Source organism: Eurosta solidaginis, chromosome 4 (genome assembly GCF_040869045.1).
Source record: "Eurosta solidaginis isolate ZX-2024a chromosome 4, ASM4086904v1, whole genome shotgun sequence".
Taxonomy (NCBI): Eukaryota; Metazoa; Arthropoda; class Insecta; order Diptera; family Tephritidae; genus Eurosta; species Eurosta solidaginis.
Window position 1 is genome coordinate 238,706,144 of NC_090322.1, and position 23,586 is coordinate 238,729,729.

The following is a 23,586-nucleotide window of genomic DNA, read 5'->3' on the forward strand; positions in this document are numbered from 1 at the left end:
CTACATTTAGGAGAGCAGAGAAGTGTTTCCTCTCATAATCTAAGCACTCTCTGGACATTAGTTACAAGGTCGCCGTTTTCGTTCCTACAGGAGTTTGCCCTGGTCTTAAAACCTTCCGTCTGTCGCCGTATTTTTTTAATTACCTTCTTTTAAAAGTGGGCGGTGCCACGCCCATTGTCCAACATTTTACTAATTTTCTATTCTGCGTCATAAGATCAACGCACCTATCAAGTTTTATCGCTTTATCCGTCTTTGGTAATGAATTATCGCACTTTTTCGGTTTTTCGAAATTTTCAATACGATTCGAACGAAGGTCCGATTTCGTTCATTTTAAATAGCGATCTGATATGAGTGCCCAGGAACTTAAATACCAACTTTCATTAAGACCTCAAAATTTACTCAAACAATCGTGTTCACGGACAGACGAACGGACGGACGGACGGACATGGCTAAATGAATTCATTTTTTCGCCCAGATCATTTTGATATATAGAAGTCTATGTCTATCTCGATTAGTTTATGCCGTTACGGGGTACCGTTATACGAACAAAATTAATATACTCTGTGAGCTCTGCTCAGCTGAGTATAAAAATATTAATTTACATAATGATCGATAGTGAAAAGCGCGATCTCTAAGTTGTTTATCATATGTGCTACTAAAATATTTTTGGGTTAACAGTAATATTAATTTAGGTATGTTCTCATATTCATAATCTAATAGATCTATGTACATACATACATAAATACTTAAACGGTAATATATGCATCTTCGTTGTTAGATACCTGACCCATCTTTCCCCATATATCACCCATGATTTGTTGTAATCACGATGTGATTTCATTGACCCACAAATTGGCAAACCGGTTATGGTCTTTGGTTAAATGAAAGATCTAAAGAAAGTTAGAGAAATTTAGCACGTAAAAATATGTTGTTTAGTATCTAAAGATCATTTTAACCCATTGTAAAAGATATTTTTATTCTATGAGTGTGAATAATTAATGAGTTTTAAGAAATACCTTGGACCATGGCTAAAATCTCAAAGTTGATAAAAGCCAAGATGCTTGAATTGTCTCATTAGAGCTGATTTTATGTTAAGCATTACAATTTGTTTTTGCTTTGTGGTGATCGATGCCAGTTTATTTAAGTTGGATTATTTCGCTTCTTTGGCTTAGTTTTAGTTTTTAGCTCGATCAGTGACTTGCGACAGATATGAGACAGAACATTTGGTGTTTCTTAGTTTTAAGCGTCTGCCTGGCAGCAGTGTTGGTGAAATGTATGTGAAAGTTTAATTAAAATTTAATTTTTTATCTATGTTTGTTTAATGGTGTGTTCAGTTTATACTTATATTTAAGAATTCATGAGCTTAACACCGGCTTATAATAATTGAATTAAGCATGAAAACAAATACCAGGAGGATAGCCTAGTGGTTAAAGGCAACTGCAGTTTCACCATGTGATTCGCGGTTCGAATCCCGGTGAAACTTTTGATAACATTACAAAATTGCCTGATGATGATTACGTTGGCGGTTTTCGAAATAGTTCCATCGCAATATGCCAGTAAATGTTTCTTTATTTTCAGTTTCTCTTAGAAAAACATAATAATTGAAATTCAATTATTATAAGCCGGTGTTAAGCTCATGAATTCCTAAAATTTAATTCACAAGAACGCGATCTGAAACATAATATTGTCTCTCAGGGTATAGGACGAATATATGTGCATATGGAAAGGAAATCAGAGTTTTGAAATATTCCTTACAAGAAGATTTAGTATCATAGTTGAACCGAAGTTCGACCATTTGTTAGATCTCGACCATGTCCAGATACAAAACGACAGTTGAGCTACGGTTAGAAGATTTGTATTGGGTTAAGTTAAAAACCCGAACTTTAGGCGAAAATTTCTTATAGTTTCTTGCTTTCTTTGATAACAAGTTATCGCAAGATTCGAAATTAAAGTGGATTCTTTGGCTGCCTATTACCTACGATTTTAAAAATGTTACTTAAATTCGGTTGTGTTCGACTTTGAAAATCGTTGACGGGCTTTTCTGATGCATTTTCAATTCTGTCATGAAAATGGAATAGCAAAACTTATCTGCCTTGTAGCCGTGCACCAGGCCCGGATAAGAGACACGAAATTTCGTCTCAAAAGCACCGAAAACTAGATTACAAAGTAAAGTAAAGAAACCCATACTGGAACTTGGTTTGAAAAAAGTGCAATACCTGGCTTATATGCGGGCTCGAAAAACGGTTTCCTCAAATCAAAGAATTCAACCGGTTCAAAATGACGACACAGTTCGGAAGTCGGTTTTTCAAATTGCCAAATTCGGCTTCAGCTGTTCTTTAATATTGACTTCGGCTTCGTTACGGGGTTTGTAAGGGTTTGTCAGTAAACACATAAGAAAAAAACCATCTATTATCCATGGTTGTATAGCCTATTGATTACAATGGTCTTGTACTCCCACTGGAAGGTGTAAGACTTTTGAATATCATGCTTAATTTCTTTGGAAAGCACCATGCAGATAAGTATGAAGCTGATCCGGGCACTTAATGCAAAGGACAGAGTAAACATTTGTTTGCTATCATCTGACTCTTGATGTATTTGACCAGTTCCGAGCCTCTACTCAGAACAAAGAATGGTATAGGCGCTGGGCTTCTATAGCGCTTCGGTTAGGTTTAGCGCACTAGAAATTGCTCGTACTGCCCAAATCTCAAAGACTTTAAAACAATCAACTTATCGTCCTTCTTTTTAAAAGCACTGGAACGCTTTCTTGATCTTTACTTAAGAAGCAGGATTTGGCTTCTCAATACGCTTATTGTAATAGCAGGTCTAAATGCACATTTAATCTGTTGTCAAACTGAATTAGGGTTAACTCAAGAGCAAAGAATTTGTGCGATGTGCCTTTCTTCACCTCGAAAGAGCAATGTTTTGGAAGGACCATTGAAAGAGTCTTACTGCAAGTCGAATCCGTGGGCAGAACTATCACGGCGGAGTGAGGGAGGAAGGGGCCCGATGGCTCAGAGAAAGATAAAAAGGTGTACACCACAATGTGTATTCTTTCCCCTCTGCTTTGAGTCGTGGTTGCGAATGGTCTGCTTCAGGATATTGAGGGTAGCGCTGTAAATTGATGGATTGGATACACTGAAGAACGTTTTACAGGGGTATCTTGGTTTCTGTAGCCAAGTGGTTTGAATTATGCGGACAGCCCGATATAGCTGATGCTATTTACGCGGAGATGCGAGTTTCCCAAATTTATACCACTCTCTTTTAGGGAAATAACTAGTGTTGGTACTATTTTAAATACCTTGGGATTATTGACAGAGAGCTGTTACGGAAGCTTTCATTGGAGCTTAATGTAGATGGCACGGTTAGAAAGGCTTTGGTTGCTTTGTACTATTGTTGTTGGGCAATTCGCACACTCTGCCGACTCTCACCAAGGATATGTAGTTGTGGTGTCGTGGCTAGCTCTAAACATTTGTTGAATGGTCCTGACCTGATTGACAGCACCAGACATTTATTGCCGCCGCTGCTTTTGCCAGTTTCACCGCTCATATTCTTTAAAGGAAGAAGTGGTGCGAAGAATTGGGGGAGTATTCTGCCAGGAATTTAGTCTCAGCCGGAAATTTAGACTACCATAACATTGCAGTCAATCACTCTAGTCGACGTAGAAAATTTGTTGTATTTCTAAACTGTGGCACATAAAAATTATTCCCAAGGAATATGAATGCTTTGATTCCTTTTAATTGATGGGATAACTTCAGATATACTCCTCCTCTTCTTCATCGCGGAACTTAAAATACATCCTCAGTCCCTTTTTTAAAGCTACAATGACTTATTTCTCTTAGCTTTTAAATTTGTCACAGTGACACAGCAAATCCGTGACTGACTGACTATGACGGGATCTGATTTTTGTTTACAATCAGGCCTACCAATAATGGGAATCACAGACCCAATGATAGCTCCTGTCGCAGGAACAATTAGTTGCAAAGTTTTTGTTGTTGTTGTAGCGATAAGGACACTACCCGAAGGTCTTGGGAAGTTTTATCGATATTAATAGTCCCTTGCCGGATGCAGATCAGGTACGTTCCGGTAACAAGCACTATTAACTAATTAGCCCGACCATATCGGGAACGATTTAGTATGACCATATGAAACCTTCTAGACCATCCAGCCCTCCCACCACCTGGAGCAATGAAAAACTTGGAGTCGCCAGCGCCTCGGCTGTTAAAGAAACAGGATTCGCCACGGGTAGGTAAGGTTGACAATTAGGTTGGAGAAGCTATAAATTGCGCTGACAACCCCTTGAAAGGGCTGCGTTACACAACCCTTTGAATCAATTTGGTATTTTAGTCGTCTCTCACGACAGGCATACCTGCCGCGGGTATATTCTAAGCCCCCTAAACCGCTGTGGTATTAGTTCCTATAATATAATTCAATGAGCCTGTGATTTGTGCTCCAAATAGGTGTCACTAGATGTTGAGCCATCTCGCTCACAGCTTAGTTGTGATGCTATGAATGGATGAATCCATCACTTCTGCTGCTAGATGTCGAAGTAAGCTGCGAGGGGCGGTATTCGCAAAGGCGCCTTTGTGGAAATCTACTGCGACATCTATCGGCAGCTTAAATATTAGTATCAGCTAATTAGCTGTAGTTGGGTCTGTGACTGAGATTAATGGTAAGCTCGATTTAAAGCAATTCCTCTCCGGTTAAGTAAAAGCCACGCATAAAAATCGCTGACACTGAGAATATACAGCCGCAGATTACGATGATACTAAAAATACGAAAGATCTGCTAGTTCTGCTTTGAAAAATATGTATCTGCAATCTTTTGACCGCATGAAAAGTTTTCATACGAACTTTTTTTACTTTCAGCTGAATCGTTCACCGAAGTCGACGAAGATGGTAACGAAATCGAGGTTAAACGCTTCTACATTGAAGGTCGACAGCTCAATGGTGGACAACGGCAGTGCGTAGAGACACGCAGACGCAAACGTGCCTATAATTATGGACAATCAGATGATAGTGCTAATGATGAGCTGCCGATTTCTTCCGGAACTGCAGCGACGGGTATTGATACTGCAGCCGCTATTGATGAAGAGGATCATGAGGAAGCTGAAAAAGATGAAGAAGCACTTGGTTTAAACAATGATACTAACGATGCCAATGGCGAGCAAATTATGGCAGAACACAAAGGGCAGCCGATGGATGAAAAGGACAGCGACAAAAAAGAAGTAGAACCTCTCTTAAGTTTGCCAGTGATAGCACATATTACGCAGCCAAATGTTGAACAATCATCTGTGGGTGCTGCAGGGTCCGGCAATAATGGCATTGTTATTATACACACAAATAAACCACCAAAAGTTAACCCACAAACCCATGCCGTATTCGAACTACGACCTGTGCAGAATGATGAAAATGCTAACGAGGATAATGATAGCGATGATTATGACGAAGACGTCAATTATGACAACTTGAATTTGGGGTATCTAGAAGAAATTAGCCCAGTGAGCACCACAGCTATTTGGTCGACGGGTGAGGATGATCTTGGTAATTTGCATGATGACTATAAAGATGATAATAATAATGATAATAATGAAGAGAGTGGTGAAGATGTAGCTGCAGCTAAGCCCAAACGAAAACCACCAAAGAAGAAGCCTAGCAAAAGACCAACCAAGAGACCAGGGAAAAGGCCTTCTAAAAACAAGAATAAGAAAACATCAAAATATCGGCGACCGAGTAATAAAAACAAATCTGGCAAGCGTGGAAACAACAAAAGACGTCGTCAAAGACCGCAGAATGGTCCACATCGTAAACCAAATCTAACCAATTCAAGACGTGGTCAGCTCAATAATTTACATGCGCACAACCAAGGCACTCATACCTTCACCAAAACGGACAGTTATACACGCACCGGTACGGGTAACGATGATAGGGATGTGAATTGCATTATAATTAATAGGACAGCGACGCCACGCCCATTTTGGGGTTTGTTCGGACGCAATGCTGATGGTGGGGCAATGGCACTTGCAGAGAGGCCTTACGGCAGAAGAAAGCGTATTAATTTTAGTCTACCAGCTTAAGTTAAATTAGACTGAGCAAAATGAGAGAGTAAAGATTAAGGTGAGCTGGAAAAATTTAAAAATTATAGTTTAAGCTATTTATTGAATAAATTCTTGAAAATTTTGCAAGTCTTTCGTTTTAAAAAAGGCTTTTATTTTAATGACTTCATATTCATGGATAATTATCTAAAATGGTAAGCGGAGATAGGGCGCTTTCGAAATGGCAGTTGAGATATCGTGATCTTCCAATCAAACGCAAGCAGTTAAATACTCGACTTGTATATTCGAGGAAGAAGTTGTTGTTGTTTTTGTACTGTCAGTTCTTTTTTGGTCGCCCCGCATGGAGATCGCTGATAGAAGTACAGATAATTTGGGCGGGGTTTTGGTAAGTGGGAGTGTCTTACCACACTAAACATACTTGCATCAACTATTCAGTCGGAACATGCGATTGAGCTGGGTGAGGGTGCGAAGAGAGCGAAGTGATCTGGATTGGGGAACCAAAGTGTACTTAAGCGTAATACAAAGCTTTATAGCTTCACAGCTTCCACAACCAAATTAATGTTACTAATATGAATGTATCATACACATTTGTAGTAGGTGAGGCTCTAGCGCCCGAGTTTCCCATGGTGATGTGTGGGCGGGATGGCCTACAAGGTTCAGTGTGGTCATAGTAAATCTTTCCAAATATGGACGAGGTAGTACCTCTTTGGTGCTTCAACGCACCGGATATATCTAACAAAGGGCCATCAACATCGACAACACTCCTTAAAACCTGCGAGGAAAAAGAAGAATGGCCTGACTTAACGGATGCGGCGACAGGGAAGTTAAGGGCGGACAGCATCGGTAATTAATGGTTGGCAATTGTCGAGAAAATCATCTTTAGAGTAGTTTAACAACCTAGGGGGGCCATAGACGCTGATAACAACGAGAACTATCGAGACGGTATCAGCTGGGTTGCGCTATTATAGCGGGGAGTAACACCTGAATAGCAGGGAACCAACGGTGGTAGTAGCAATGGGAAGTGTGGCGTGGCGATATAATAGCAGGCAACTGCAGCTGAGTGGGATAGATAGAGCCCGTGTCAGCGGCGGAGACCAAGGGGTGGGAGTATCGAAAATACTGCAGGGGCTATGTAAGTTAACTTTCGGCGGTAGATCTGTTGCTCAGGGGGTAGTTACCTACAACCACTAGAGAGATATGTGGCATTCTCGCTGTTCATTATCGCCTACGGAGAGGTTGGTGCTCCATTAAAGTATCCGCATTTATCGCACATACCAAAGGTGTCATCATCCGCGGACTCACTCATGGAGAGCCCACTATTATACTGGTACCTGTTGCAGGCTTATCCCAAATTTTATTTGATAGTTCTTCTCGTTAGCAAGGATTGTTTTCATCAAAAAACTCCCTTCCAATTTAGTTATAGCGGAGCTTCCGGAGTACCGGTACATTCTGCGGAAGTTTCTCTCCGTTTTTACCTTAAAAGGTAGAAATGGTTTGTTTTCCGGTATCTAGAGACGAACCGCTTGGACTCCTATTGGACTATGTCCCGTCAGGACCCTAAATTACCAATAATAATGTAAACAATTGAACCCAATTATATTGGCAGTGCTTTGTCTCGGAATTTGAATGATTGTAATTTTAAAATAATTCGAGACCAATGCAAGCGAACTCAGCTACTTCGAAACTAAGCGCGTGGCAGCATTGCGTCGAGGCGCTGGCTCTCCGAGTATATGCTAAATTATCTAAATGAGTGACGCTGCCTAACTATAGTTCCTTGTCCACAAGAAAGACCGACAAGACTTTAACAGGACATCTACAAGTTCTATGAAAGTATAGCTTTGAACGCCCTGTTGGCATGCATCTCCAAGAGGCTTTACAGTCATCAACCTCATATTTACTTGAAGAACTAAGCAAATGATAACATTTATTAACAAACCAGTTTACTAAAAGCCAGGTGTACACTACATGCTATGCATCCGATCGTCTTTCCGGCCCCTTTCCACCACATCTTCCATCCATCCATACTTTGTCTCATTTGGCGGACAACATGTGCTTGAGTACTTCATTCGATTGCTCCCTAAAAAGCGAAACGGCGAATAACGACTTGCTAAGAAAAAACGTTAATAAAAAACAACAAAAAATACTATAAAAGAAAATTTTGTTGCTGTAAGAAGCGTAATGCAACTGCAGATAACAACAGAATTGATGTGCAACAAATAAATGTGTAGGAACCCGCATACCTTCCTTATTTAGTATGGTGCATCTAAGCAATCCAAATGCGCGCATTTGATTGTGAGTGTAAAACTTACAATGAACCACACAAACCGAATGAGGTAAAGGAAGACGGCCATGAGGGGGCAAGAAGTAGGTAATAGCCAAATGTTAACATCTTTAAAGATATTGGACTCTTTGGAAGTGCACAGGTTGCAGTTGTATTCGTGAGTAAAAAATGTTAGGGCTCATAAAAAGGCGCGCTGCATCTTGTGTTCTTTGCGCTTGAAAGGGCACGTGCCCTACCGAGTTGCAGGCATAGAGTCCATAGCAATAAACTGTCATTAACCACCAAACTAACTTTGAGTGCAACGAATTTCTTGCGAAGAATGAATGCAGAATAAGTCTTTGACTGCATAGACAAGAGGGTTACTTTTGTTGTTTTAATAATGTTTACGATGTGGGTTCATCACATGACATTCATCTTTTCATTTACTACCTGATGTGATGCACGGAAGTGCAAGTACAACAATAACAACAACACATACTGTAACGTCTTTTATTTAACATTTACGTTGCTTGCATTGTAATTGCTATTTTGGGTTCCTTTGAGTTTGGCAATTACTTTGACAGCGGCCGCCATGGTAGGGACGGTAGCGCGCTTCGCCTACCATACTGAAGATCCTAGGTTCACCCTCCGAACAAAGCAACATACAAATTTTAGAGACAAGTTTTTTCAATAAGAAGAAGGTTTTTCTAAGCGGGTCGCCCCTCGACAGTGATTTTGCAAGCACTCGGAGTGTATTTCTGCCTTGAAAGCCTTCTCAGTGAAAACTCATCTGCCTTGCAGATGCCGTTCGAAGTCGGCGTAAGATATGTAGGTCAGGTCCCGCTAGTTTGTAGGAAAAATTAAGAAAGATCACGACGCAAATGGGAAGAGAAGCTCGGTCTAAAACCTTTTCGGAGGTTATCGCGCCTTGCATTTATTTAATTTAATTTTAGTTTTTTTCCTGCTTTTGCTAAGGAGCATAACTGTCCGTGGGACCTATAGTTTCTTCATGTCTTCAAAAGGCTTGTCACGGCAGAAACTGCATATTAGCTTTGCTTTTTCCGAGAGAGAAGTTCCCTGGTAAAGAACGACAGTTAAATGGGAAAGATGTCATTACCAAGTACTAGTGAAGCATCATGTGCAAATATTTTTGCAATTGATTATTTAGATTACTTTGGGAGTAGTACTTCACAATTATACTTCACAACCAATAGCATGTTTAAATCAAAACTGATTCGTTATTACTCAGCTTGCGCTGCTTTTATACTCTCGGTTTCCTCGTTCACCCATATCTCCTAAGGTCTAGTAATTTCGCGAACAGTTGTAGCTCATGCTTGGCTAGTTACAAGCTATATACATGTGTATCTTTAGTCCACGCCTCTGCATATGCGTGTGTATGTGTGAGTAACTACTTCGGCTGATGACTACATATTTTTTGGTGCGTGAGATATCTTTTCGTCGGCTTCTACATAAGAGTGGCTGCTTTATTGTTGTTGTGCATTTATTTAGTAGCAGCTTAGTGATGCTAATATTCGTCACAATATTATATGAACAGCCTTTTCTGAGATATGAATCCGAAATGTTTTGGTAATAGCAGGATATTGGTAGTGAGAAGCAGGAGGCATTTTTTCATAGCACAGTCCTCGAACTAGAAGTCACTTACGTTTCCGGTACCTTGGCATGTCATTTTATATTGCTACGCTTTTTTATGCAGTGATATGTCATTTCATGATACGGTAGGTCGTGTTTGCATTTTATGATAAATTGTAACTTATCATGCTGTGGCTAAGCTCAGGCCTACAAGATCACTATTGTCAGATAGTGGATGGCTTATCTATATAGGCGGGCTGCGAATACACAATTATCAGCCCCGAACATGAGCAGCAGCAGAGCAGGGTTTGGTTTAAAAGACCTTATATGCCGTTGTCTCCGGCGACCAGATGCCGCACGAAAACTAAGCATCACCAATCCTCATAGGGTTTCCAGGAGACACAGCCTACCTAGAAGATGGAAGCAAAAGTGCGACAACGAATGGTGGAAGTAGCATACTACTACCTCAGTACGGATGGCTGAAGCTTTCCCCAAATGGCTGGTGGAGTAATGCGTTAATGGCCCCCCGTCCCGTGAAGACCCTGGCCGGCCTTCAAGTACGTTCATAGCCACGTCGCCATTAGCGTAGCCGTACACGCTTTATTGAGCTATACTCCTGATTAGCGCTCGTCCCGACTCTGTATGCAAGATCCCATGAGGACATACATAGCCTTTGCTTTTCTTAAAGGTAAACATATAGCCTTTGCTTTTCTTAAAGGCATTGTACAACGGGAAGAGCGTGCGGCTTGGAGCGGGGACCCAGAAGTAAAATAATGAATAAAGAAAACGAGGAAGTAGACGACAATGGGAGCAAAGATGAGGACAGAGATATGAGCGCATTCAGGAGAAGCAGTAAAATTCAAAGCTCGCCGATCCAGCCGATAGTGCGATCACAAACCGCATTGACGCCGCAAATGACCACATCAACAACACCGCTCTCAATAGCAACCGGGAAATCGAAGGCAGAGGAGGAAGCAGCTTGGAGAAGATGTAAAAACCTTATAGAAAGATAAGGCACGCTAGACCCAAATAAAAAGTACTAGCCTGGATATCAATACCGGACTTGTAGAGATGGAATAAACCATAGACGTAATCAGAAGCTATCGTTGTAACTGGGTAAAATGGGAACGGATTCAAGGGGTTGATAAACTCAAAACAAAACTTTAAAGCTTCAGAGCTTCCGCAACCCAACTGTCAACATTATCTACGCGAGGGGAATCCTTTTACGAATATGAAGGAACTAGGGCTGTGGGCAGAATGGCTTAGAAGGTTTAATGTGGTCATATTAATAGTTCCCGAGATGGTCGGGCTAGTACCTCAATGGTGCTTGTTACTGGAACGTATCGGATCTATATACGGCATAGAACCAATAAAACCACAACAGCAAAGATCGAAGTAAAAAAAATCCACAAGAACAGAGCACAGCAGCCGCAAAAGTCCAAAAGGCGAGCGCACAGCGCCAGTATAGAATACGGTGCATGGCAAGTTTTCAATGCAAAGAGATACTTCCGTAGCTTAATCTAAAAAGCCTCTAAACGCTTGCAACAGCCTGAAGAAGAAAAAGGAAAGAAAAAATAAGATATTGAAATAAAAGCAAATATATACAGTGGGACAGAGCAAAACATACAGAGGTAGGCCTTATCAAGGTCACGGATGAAAATAGCTACTCCGACGTTCTGGAAACCACGCTATCGGTGAGATAGTCTCCATAAATCATTTTTGCGGCAGGAAAGTATTGCTCAGTTATTTTCATTCCCTTTTCTTTTCCTTCGATTTTTCCCTCACTGCAGCGAATCGCATAAGTACCGAAATATCCCAGAACAATCGCATTACGAGACGGTACTAGCTTTCATTCTGCCCCCCCCCCCCCCCCCCCCCCCCTGCTGTCAACTCACACGTTTACTTTGCAACTGATAGCTTGCTTAAATCAAACTGAATACTGATTCTCAGCTTTACCTTTTATACTCTGTGATTTCTCGTTCACATACTTCTAGGCGCTTCTATTTCTAGAATTTACTAGCAGCTATAAAATTACCAATCATAACTACAGATGCACGCTATAGCTTCTTATATGCGCGTGTATATGTGAGTGATACTTCCACAGATAATTGCCTACTTTTGGGAGCATCTCAGATAAGATATATGCATGTGTTTGTTCATATCTCTCCGCTGCCTGTACGTACATATGTGTAGACATAATGATTGATTCGTTTATGTAGATACAAGTGACTGCCTGCTTTATTGTTGTTGTGGCTTCATTTACATAGCATCAGACTAGTGATATGAGTATCACTTAGTGTCACTAATATTCGTCACAATATTTAGTTAATGAAATGGCAATTGCCTCTAGGGGCCTTTGGAACGCGTTCTTAATTTCTTCAGTCTTAGGTAATGCATCAACTATGCTAACCATAAGGGACAACATAGACAACAAGTACTCACTCAAAATCCCAGAGTGCGAGGTGTTCAAACAAACCAGAACTCGCATAAATGAGCATCGAACTAGGTTCCTAATTAACCTCAATCGTTTCTCCTTGGGTCCACTGATCGGGATACTAACGGCCACTGCCTGGTGGGATTACACGGCGAACGCATGGGAATTCCAGCCAACGATTCTTGTCGGAGCTGCAGGGATGACGATGTGACAGAAAGCTTCGAGCATATCCTCTGTAGATGCCATGCTCTGGCCAGTATACGTATGGAATATCTGAATAAGTATTTCATCGACTGCTTAGCAGAACTTGGCTCTGCGGAAATCGAAAATATTCTACGCTACATCAGAATGACAAATTGGTTCAAATTCTTACACATCTAAAGGAGGCAGAGCTACAGCCCACACTGTGGTATCACAATGGACCAGCCGGCCTAAGTGGGCCCCTAACATTTCTGGGGGCAGCCACTTTATCCTAATCTAACCTAGTTAATACACCAAAAGATATATACTATCGGTCAAGGGAGACTTACCTTCGAAAGGCATCATTCGAACAAATTCCGCCATAAGAGTTTCATTGCAGTATTAGATTAAAGAAGCGGAAGTATTACGAATTTTCATAAAAGGGCGAAAAATGAGAAAATGGGAAGGAAAATTAATTTTGATGCAAATGATAAAAAAGAAAAGAAAAAAATACGATAAGTGTCATCACCATACTTATAATAACAAAGGTTTTTGTAAAAGTATGTGGTAAGTATATATGTAGATGTAGGTATGTGCGTTGAAATAAAATAATTTGATTGCATTTGATATAAAGTTCGTAAGTTACAGTTTTTTGTGCCTTATGTTGCTTTTACTGTGGTCACTTGAAGAGGGTGCAAACACGCGCAAGATGAGTAAACCAGGTGTACTTTATATACATACATACATACCAAATGTACTTCAGTGAGTATTCTCCTCCACCGAGTGTCGTATGTCGCAAGTGTGGATTACCTTTTTCTGCCATTTTTTTATGGTTTGTCTATAGTTTTAAGAAAATTGAAGCGACTGTCACACGTGCAGATATTTCTCACGAAAATACAGGGGTGGATCTATCGTAGTTGGCTGTTGCGTAGGAGCCGAACGAAGAATTGCTTACAGGCGAATTCTGGAGAAATTGTAAAGCTGTCAAATGATCCAAAATAGTACGCACTGGGTATGGCAGATAAAAGACATATCTGATGTGGAAGGCCGCGCTTTTGCTAGCTAGGCATGAGTGGGCTTAGTTAATATAAAATGAATCCGCACCTGGAAACAGACACACAATTACACACCGGAATAGTCGCAACGAAATATTCACTGGAAGAAGAGAAATCAACCACTCGTGCAATGTCCAATATTCACCGCCTAATGTGATTGAATTTTAGTTTTCGGTTAGGGTCAAAAGGGTATTTTCACTATATAATGTTGACTTCCGTTTGATTGCTTCAATGCGACTTCTGTTCCAATTTCTTACCCGTTCAACCACATTCGTTGCATCGGAATCTTAAATTGCTCGGTCTTCTTGCACGTTGGCGTTATTGAGAATACGCAGCTGGTAGGCAAAATGGCTCACTGCGCTAGATACGTTTGAGAAATGAGCTCTATTAGCCAAGTTGCGGTGGCAGAAGCAGCAGCAGCTCAGCACGAATGTCAACATGATGTCATGTCATTAAAAACGTATTTTCGATAGGTAAAAGACGCCATATGAGGCGTACACATGCATACAAACTTACTTAGGTATGGTGCATTCCATGCTAACTCATCTCACTGAAGAATTTTGCATTACAACTTTTACTAAAATTCGAACATTTTTAAGAGCTCTACAAAAAAGTTTTATAAGTTAATTCAGTTTTTTCAAAATGACTAATCCTGGTTTCGGTTTTAGACCCCAATTTCTGAAATCTTGCTTGCGATAGCCTGCTTCGATTGGGAATTCCGCGCTGCTTTCGCTGACGATGTGGTAGCTATAATAAGAGCACACAACTTGGAGTTGACACAGATTAACCCAAACTGGGTCCGTGCAATGTAAAAGGATTGATACCTGATCGCGGTCTTCAGTTGGCAGCAGCAAAAACGAAACTCTTTTTCCTCACGAAGAGGCGAGTATCCACTATCAGCTATATGCTGGTTGGAGACCAGCACTTAGAAACACGCACCTCTACTAAATACCCAGAGTAAGTAAATTTTCTCGTAGCACATTCGTGGAGCTTACGTAAGGGCTGCGTATACTATAGTGAAACTGAGTAGATTAATGGCAAACATTTGAGGCCCAAAACCATGTGCAGGGGATTTCTTGCATCAGATTCTATACTCCTTTACGGTGCTAAAGTTCGGGCGTAATCAATGGAAGCGAATTGCTTCAGCTTACCGCACGATATACGCAGAAGCTGTCTTGGTCACAAACCATACCGATATATCTTGTCCCTAACGAAAGAAAAGATAAATAAAGAAAGGACGCCGTTGCTATGCAGGTGAGAGAAGAATCAATCCAGGAGGAAGATGAGCGAGAAAACGAATGCGCGAACTGCACCCGTGGTTGTGGCAGCCACGCGGAGAGGTCAACTACTGCATGAAACAATGTTCAACCAGACGCGGCTACTTTCGACAATATCTCTACAGAATGGGGACAGTTGGTAGCATGTAATGCACCTTATACGAATGGGTACACTTCACCCAGCAGGGAAGAAGGGTAGAAGAGACGCTTGACGACCTATCACGGGCCAGCGTCCTCATTAAGATGACCTTCCGAAGTGGCTGACGGTCACAATATATGTGAGGTACATATATACATCCCGCCAAATGAAATGATGGTAGCTCAGCTGAAAAGCGTGAGTGTAGGCATAGAGCTCACGTAGCGCACACCCATACCCAAATAATTGTCAATGCGGACCCGTCAAAAGAGGAAGGGAGTACTACACTCAGAGAGTCTGACAGTGCGACTCATGACACAATATTTCCTTCTTCCGAAAAAAAAAGTTAAGGCAAGGCTAGAAAAGGAACAAAACGAAGAGAAGAGGAAAGAAAATTGATCGGAAAGAAAGTAAAAAAAAATAGGTAGGAGAGGAAAGGATAGGTAATAAACGGTGACCGGAACCGCAACCGGTTGCGAAATGTTATCCGTTCCCGGACGAAAGAACGTGAATTACGGGAGTCCCTGTCGTGAAGACTTCCCTCCGGTGTAAAACAGAGATCAATGTCCGTTGATCTTCGGCCCAACAAGTTGGTACCAATGCGGTGAGCTGGGGTGTTCAAGTCAACCAGCCTTGGTTTGGCCGAGGAGGACTATCCATCCTCCTCTTCCATTTTCGGGTAATGGCACCCGGTTGCACGGCAACTCCACCGCGAGTTCCGTGCTTGCCTCAAGGTCCCTCTTTCATTGATTTTGATATCTCGGTATCTGGTTAACAAGTTAACCAGATTGAGATATTTAGCGGCGCTTGGTTTTGCTTAGATGTTGCTTAAAGGGCCGCACTACGTTGACAAACGAAGTGAGCTTGGCACCCAATTATGCGCCGTCCTCAACACCAAACACCATCACAATTTAAATCAAGGGATGTGACCAACCTTTTCCGCACACAGACCTGTGAGTGCCGAGTGCCCGCCTCAACAATGCCCCTCGACATCGCTTGAGGCCACACTACGTTGACAAACATTGTGTGCCATATTGTCTTCTATTGGCTTCCATTTTCGCTACTAATTTCGCTCCAATTTCCACTCAATTACACAACAATTATGCACCGATTTGCCTCCAAATACACTCCTACCACAATTAAGGGATGTGGCCAACCTTTTCCGCTCACAGACCTGTAAGTACCGAGTACCTGCCCCAGCAACATCTTTGCACTGCAGTCCGCCACACTACAGTGATTTGACAACGTCAAATCTTGCCACATATAGGGTGTGGCCGTCCACACAGCGAACGCCTTCTATTCGCTTGCGCAGTCTAAAGCAGCCTCAAAGCATCTCAAAAGACGAGATGAGCACCGGCCCACTCGTACAATTATCGATTGCTTTTTGGCTGACGATAGACATGCGCTCTTACACCATCTTTCGTCAACTATTTTCAGCATTTGTCACAATTTAAGGGATGTGACCAACCTATCATCTGCCCCTCAGGGTCAGCTTCTCAATGAAATTGGGACCGCCGTGGCAAGCATGAGACCGAATTCCCTTGGGTCTTGGGTTCCCAAGGGAAAACAAGTCTACTCAGAGCGTGTGTCATAAGTGAACTCTGTTTGAAACCACAGCCACCGCGATGCTCCCACAAGGGGGCCATCCCAGGACAGGAGGTGAGACCTGAGTACAAAGCATCGTTTGATGCAGTGCACCAGATCACACTGGCTTCTCCTGCTCCCGCGGTAGCACTTTTTATAAAGACCTTGCCTAGGGTCCCACAGGGTGATACACCGCGTCCACCCTGCTACCTTTCGAGTAAAACACCTTACTCATGGATTGGGTACCCATGGTATTATGGTCGCCTTTTACGACCGGTATACCTACCGTGGGCATATTCTAACCCCTAACCCACAGGGGGAATCCGTTCCCGGAGGCGGAACCGAATCCAGGCTCCAAACTGGAGAAGCACCCGGTTTGAAAAATACGTAATCGAAACTGAGTCTGAAAACGGAGCAACGCCAAAACCTACTTAATGTGGAACCAATCCGAAATCGAAAACGTGACCGTTCCCGAAAAAATCTCATCCTGAACTCAATCTAAAACCGAATTCGGAACCATAAACGGTACCTGCACCGCAAACCAAACCAAAATAATAGTAAATCCTGATCGAAACCGGAACTGAAACCGAAACCAAATCTGGGACAAAAATCGGAACCCGAACCGGGACCGTAACCAGATAAAAACAAGAGTAAGTCATGGCCGAAACCGGAACTGAAGCCAGGCCGATCTGGGACAAAAATCGGAACCAAACTGGAGTTTAAACCGATAAGGGAAGTGCATAGTCGAAGTCGGAATCGCAATTGGAATCGAAACCGCAACCCCACCGTCGGACACAAAATCGATATATTGATTCAAACTTTCATAGCAGTCCTATCCGAACTTATAGGGTATTTAAAAAGTGCAATTAAAGTCAGATTCAAAACATCAATTAATTTTTTAAGATCAATTTCATTCAGCGATATTTTATAAAAACTCTGCAAAAAATGATTACAAAAAATAGTTCATACATTTTTTTTTTCAATTTAAGTTAAAATATGCAGTACTTTTATTCTTCGATATTTTATAGCAAATCTCAGAAATATTCATTGCCGAATTTTTTTTTTTTAATTTTGAAATTTCCAATCTCTTTTATATTTAAGAAAAAAATTTACAAGAAAAAAATGAAGTTAGTATAGGAATTTTCTATCAAATTAAAGAAAAAAATTCGAATGTTAAAAAAACTCAAATAAAAACGATCATAAAAACCGTTGTCCAATTTTATAAAGAAGACTAATTTCAGCAAAACCTTTGATAAAGAATTCAGGTATGAGTTTGCATGGAATGCCCCTATGTGTAGAGCATTTACAAGTGTTAAATAATTATCTTCTTTATTTGTCTTCTGTTGCTATCTTCTTTCGATATTTTCTTTATGGGTGCGAATGCGCTAGTAATTTTCCTCCACCGCTTGACACCTTAAGGTGCACATGTGGCTGAGTTGTTGTTGTGAGTGGTTTCTAAACCCTATAAGCGCGCAATTTGCGATGCCCGCAGCGGTACAACGCCAACTCGTAATGCTTATGATGGAACGCATGCGCAACAACAATGCAAAGTGTAACGTATTTTTCTAAAATTTGACAAGTCAAAGGAAGTAGACGGATAAGTGAAGAAGAAGAAGAACACCGTTAAAGCTAAAATTGCAGGCAGTGAAATAGTTAAGCTTCGTTGAACAAATTTATTAAAAGAAAAGTCATATAGTACCTAAAGTACCTAAAGAAACAAAATACAAAATACATACTAACGTATGTATGTACGACATAAATTCTACTCAAATTTTTTGCATATTTATCTACCTTAAGCGCATTGGTTTTGTTGTATGTTCAGTCAACAAAAAAGTGTAATGCCATTGTTTACGTTATCAGCTTTTCGGTTAAACCCCAAAAAGCTTGGGAAAATCTTTTTGTGTCATGCGGGTGGAGCTGCTCTTGGTACCTGAGCTACGCCTCTTTGGCGTGAGAAAATTTTATACGAACTCAGGCGTTACAATTACATTTGAGGGGTTTTTTTTGAAAAGATTATTCTTATTTGAAGAAATTTTTGCAGATAATGCTCACTCAGATCTATGTGAATTATATACATATGTATATGTTAACAGGGATAGATGAAGGCACAAAGTTACCGAATAGACCAGCAAAGTGAGTCATATATCTGAAGAGCGAAGATTTAAGGCTCACTACGGGCATTAGGGTAGGTCGGTTTGTATTGACGAAAGTTAAACGATATCGCGCCATCAATTTTCATTTTTTTTACTTTTTTCGACTTTGATTTTTAAGGTTTTTTTCATGACCTCCTAAAAAAATTTTCATTTGATTGTAACATTTTCATGTATACCCTGTCCGACCCAAATATGTCCGCTAAAAACTTTGGCGATAACAGTCGGACAGGGTATACATGTGAAATTTCGCAGGCTCGAAAATTATTTGGTGGAACTTTTTTTCCTGAGGCTAAATCCTATCGAAAAGTCGATGGCGCTATCGGTTAATAAATCGACTTACCCTAATGGGCATACTAACTGGAAACTGCCTTCTGGCATCACATGCTTATAAGTTAGACCTCGGCAGTTAGAGCAGATGCAGGAAGTGCGAGCTGCAGGAGAAAACGGTTGAGGACGTTCTGTGTTCGTGTCCTGCGCTCGCTAGGTCAACATTTTAGCAATTAGAGGCGGCAGAGTTGCCAGATATCGAGGCAGAAATTGAGCTAGATCCTAGAAAACTTCAAGTATTTGCCAAGAGGACGAAGTTATTCTATAACATAAGTCCTGGTACCTGATTTGGGCTCTTTCGTTTCGTCGTCAAACAAATGCTATTAACACGATGGTTACGTTCAATCTATGTGAGGTCTTTATTAACCGGCCAGTTCAACCTAACCTACCGAATAGCCATACCAACCAGTCGTACTCTACCTCAAAACGAAAATGAATCCCATTTCTTTTTATATTTTTATAATAAAAAAACCAGCCTTCTGTCTCAGCTCATTGGCTGAGAACACTAAGGAACCTGAGTAGGTGGGCGAAAGCCTCAGCGCTCAGCGTAAAACTCTCCAAAGCGATTTTAAATAACAGGACGAAAATCAAAAGTTTTAATTTACGCTCTCTTAAAGTCTAAAAGCAAAGTCTTCCAGATAAAGCGAAACCCCTTGACACCTAAAATATATTGATAGCATTGCATGAGGAGCCAGGACTCATGTTTGTGAAAGCGATTCTGACCCATGAAACACTTTTTAAGTACTGTAAAGATACTTTTCATACCCGAAGTACGACATACAAAGCCGAGTGACTTTAGTCCGATCAGTTTTACCTCTTTTATAATCAGAACGTAGATATACATGTCAGAAATAATCTGGGCATTCATGACTTCTCCAGTTTCATGCAACACAGTTTCCTAATGCGTTACGACCACAAATTCAGAGAAAGGGATTGCCTTCAAGGAGTTCATCCTTGGCGCTTTCTAGACATTGAGGGAGTGTTTTACAACGTCTATCTATGTATAAGCCTTCCCTCAAATGGAATGAGTCTCAAAGATTCATTCGAGGCTAAATATCAGGGCATTTGCTATGAGAGTGAGCTAAACTGGAAAAAAAATGTTGAGGAAGGATCCACGCCCCAGTGGGTTGGGGGGACTAAGAATATTCCAGCGGCATGCCTGTTGTAAGAGGCGATTGAAATCCACAGACCTAGAAGGTTTCGTTGCGTAGAAAAGTGCGCCAGACAGGAAAGGGAAGGAAATGTTTGTTATAGGTGTGTTATCGACGAGGTTTAGACGAGTTATCGATTTGTTATCGGTAACAAAGGTTATCGATGAGTTGTAAACCTTTTATCCACGAGCTATCGGTTTATTATCGAAAAATGTATTCATTATTTATCGATATGTTATCAAAAATTTATCGATTTGCTATATAAAAGTTATATGTTATCGATTTGATCTCGAAAAGTTATCCATTTGTTAACAAAAATTTATCGATTTGTTACCAAAAAGTAAACGATTTCGATTTGTGGCCAAAACGTATCCATTTGTTATGGACAACTTATTGATTTTCCCGTCGATCACGATTACTTGGTACTGAAGCTTTTTTTGAATAAACTGACGAGGACTGGAAACTTCAAAGGAGTCCGCATATCGATGGGAATATTTTCTCCAATAAAGCATCCTCGTCCATTAGTACAACTTGAATCTTTTGTTCGTTGTAATATGATACTCGTCGTTGGCATAACAAGGGAACATAATGTGGCAAATATTAGCATCACTAAAATAATCACAAATTGGAGGGTGGGGCCGTGTGTAGAAGTCCACGAAAGTGGGGAAAGCTTCTGACCGCCATTCACCTGGGAATGGCCAGAGCGATTCTTTTGCATGCGGTTCAAGCAGCTCACTACTGCCGGTCGCTTGCGGCCAAGTATCCTCTGGGTAGCCGCTAAACACCCGTTTAGCGGTGAGCTAATGTGAGAAGGCGACAACCTGGCTAGGCCACTCTGACATAATCTGTTTAAGGGCTAGCCGGGGGAGATTTCATCGGCAGCGTCTGTACACCTCTAGGTGCGGCTGCAAGCGGGCGTCTGTCTTGGAGCAAGCGGCTCGCTATATAAACGTGCCAAGTAACATTTTCACCCCCGCTGAGCGGGTTGTGCGCTGGGCTTGGGACCCGCCACGTAAAACCGTACTCCAATGAAATATAACAACAAGCCTCGGATAAATACACCCTCTATTGATGACGACCATGGCAAACGTTTGAAGGACAATGAATTGAGGGCATGTACCTGGAACGTCCGCTCCCTGAATGGGATTGGTGCAGATGCCCGGCTGGTTGATGTCCTCGTCAAAGCAAAATCTGACATCACCGCCATCCAAGAAATGCGTTGGACGAAGCAAGGAAGAAAGAAGATAAAAAATTGTGACATATATTGGAGTGGCCATGCGAATAAGCGCAGTTTCGGCGTCGGATTCGTGGTGGGAGAGAGACTTTGTCGCCAAGTGCTGGCGTTCACGCCTGTGGACGAGCGTCTCGCCGCTATTCGAATAAAAGCAAAATTTTTTAATATATCATTCATCTGCGCCTATGCGCCGACAGAGGAGAAAGACGATGAGGTGAAAGACACTTTTTATGAACAATTAGAACGCACATACGAGCGCTGCCCCCGTCATGATATAAAAGTCGTGCTTGGTGACTTTAACGCCAGGGTGGGCAAAGAAGGTGTTTTTGGCCCTACAGTCGGAAAGTTCAGCCTACACAATGAAACTTCTCCTAACGGACTGAGGCTGATTGACTTTGCCGGTGCTCGAAACATGGTCATATCAAGCACGAGGTTCATGCATAAAAAGATACATCAAGCTACATGGCTGTCTCCTGATCGAAATACTCGCAATCAGATCGATGCCTCCAGTGTTTTAGATGTGCGAACGATCCGAGGACCTAACATCGATTCGGACCATTATCTCGTTGCAGCCAAAATACGCACCCACCTCAACGCGGCTAAAAACAAGAAACAAAAAACACAAGGAAAGCTAGACGTCGAAAAGCTTCAATCACAACAGACTGCCAATGATTTCGCAACTCGACTCTCACACCTGCTCTCTGAGGGCACAACTCATCCTGAAGGAATACAGGAGCAGTGGGAGCATATCTCCAAAGCACTTCATACTGCCGCCGAGGAAAAAATTGGTTACCGGCGGCCACGAAAAAACAACTGGTATGATGAAGAATGCCGCGTTGCAACCGAAAGAAAAGACGCTGCCTACAGGGCTACGTTAAAAGCGAGCGCGACAAGAGGAGTGTGTGAACGCTATCGTGAGTTGAAAAGGGAAGCGAGACGCCTTTTCAGGAAGAAAAAAGCAGAAGCAGAAAGGCGTGAGTGCGAGGAGCTTGAGCTGCTAGCCACCAGGAATAACGCCCGAAAATTCTACCAAAAAATACGGCGACAGACGGAAGGTTTCAAGACCGGGGCAAACTCCTGTAGGAATGAAAACGGCGACCTTGTAACTGATGTCCAGAGAGTGCTTAGATTATGGAGGGAACACTTCTCTGCTCTCCTAAATGGAGGCAGCTATTCACCGCGCAGAGATGAAGAACCCGATCCCGCAATCGATGTTGATGGAATATATGTCCCCCCGCCCGATTATGACGAAGTTAGAATAGCAATAACCAGATTGAAAAACCACAAGGCCGTGGGCGCTGATGGATTGCCTGCGGAGCTATTCAAGTTCGGCGGCGAGGAGTTGGTAAGGCGCATGCTGCAGCTTCTTAGCAAAATATGGGCGGACGAAAGCATGCCCGACGGTTGGAATCTAAGTGTTCTTTGCCCAGTCCACAAGAAGGGGGATACTGCAAAATGCACCAGCTATCGTGGAATCAGCCTTCTTAATATCGCATATAAGGTCCTTTCAAGTGTATTGTGCGAAAGATTGAAGCCCACCGTGAACCGGCTGATTGGACCTTATCAGTGCGGCTTCAGACCTGGTAAATCTACCATCGACCAGATTTTCACAATGCGCCAAATCTTGGAAAAAACTCGTGAAAAGAGAATCGACACACATCACCTCTTCGTCGACTTTAAAGCCGCCTTCGACAGCACGAAAAGGAGCTGCCTATATGCCGCTATGTCTGAATTTGGTTTCCCCGCAAAACTTATACGGCTGTGCAAAATGACGTTGAGCAACACCATCAGCTCAGTCAGAATTGGGAAGGACCTCTCCGAGCCGTTCGAAACTAAACGAGGTTTCAGACAGGGTGACCCCCTATCGTGCGATTTCTTTAATTTGATGCTGGAGAAAATTATACTAGCTGCAGAACTTAACCGCACTGGAACAATATACTATAAAAGCGTGCAATTACTGGCATATGCTGATGACATTGATATCATCGGTCTAAACACCCGCGCTGTTAGTTCTGCTTACTCCAAGCTGGAAAAAGAAGCGGTAAAGATGGGTTTGATGGTGAATGAGGACAAAACGAAAAACGAAGTACCTGCTGTCATCGAGCAAAGAGTCAGCGCATATGCGCCTTGGCAACCACGCTACTGTTGGCAGC

General features: G+C 41.9%; 1 protein-coding gene across 1 annotated transcript; it reads left to right on the top strand.

The window, feature by feature from the left end:
* The first annotated feature begins 1,076 nt into the window (after nucleotides 1–1,076).
* On the top strand, nucleotides 1,077–6,198 carry LOC137249241 (myb-like protein V). The gene is made up of 2 exons (XM_067780554.1): nucleotides 1,077–1,273; nucleotides 4,866–6,198. Exons 1-2 carry the CDS (start codon nucleotides 1,210–1,212, stop codon nucleotides 6,071–6,073), a joined length of 1,272 nt encoding a protein of 423 aa, XP_067636655.1. The 5' UTR covers nucleotides 1,077–1,209; the 3' UTR covers nucleotides 6,074–6,198.
* The last annotated feature ends 17,388 nt before the right edge of the window (nucleotides 6,199–23,586 follow it).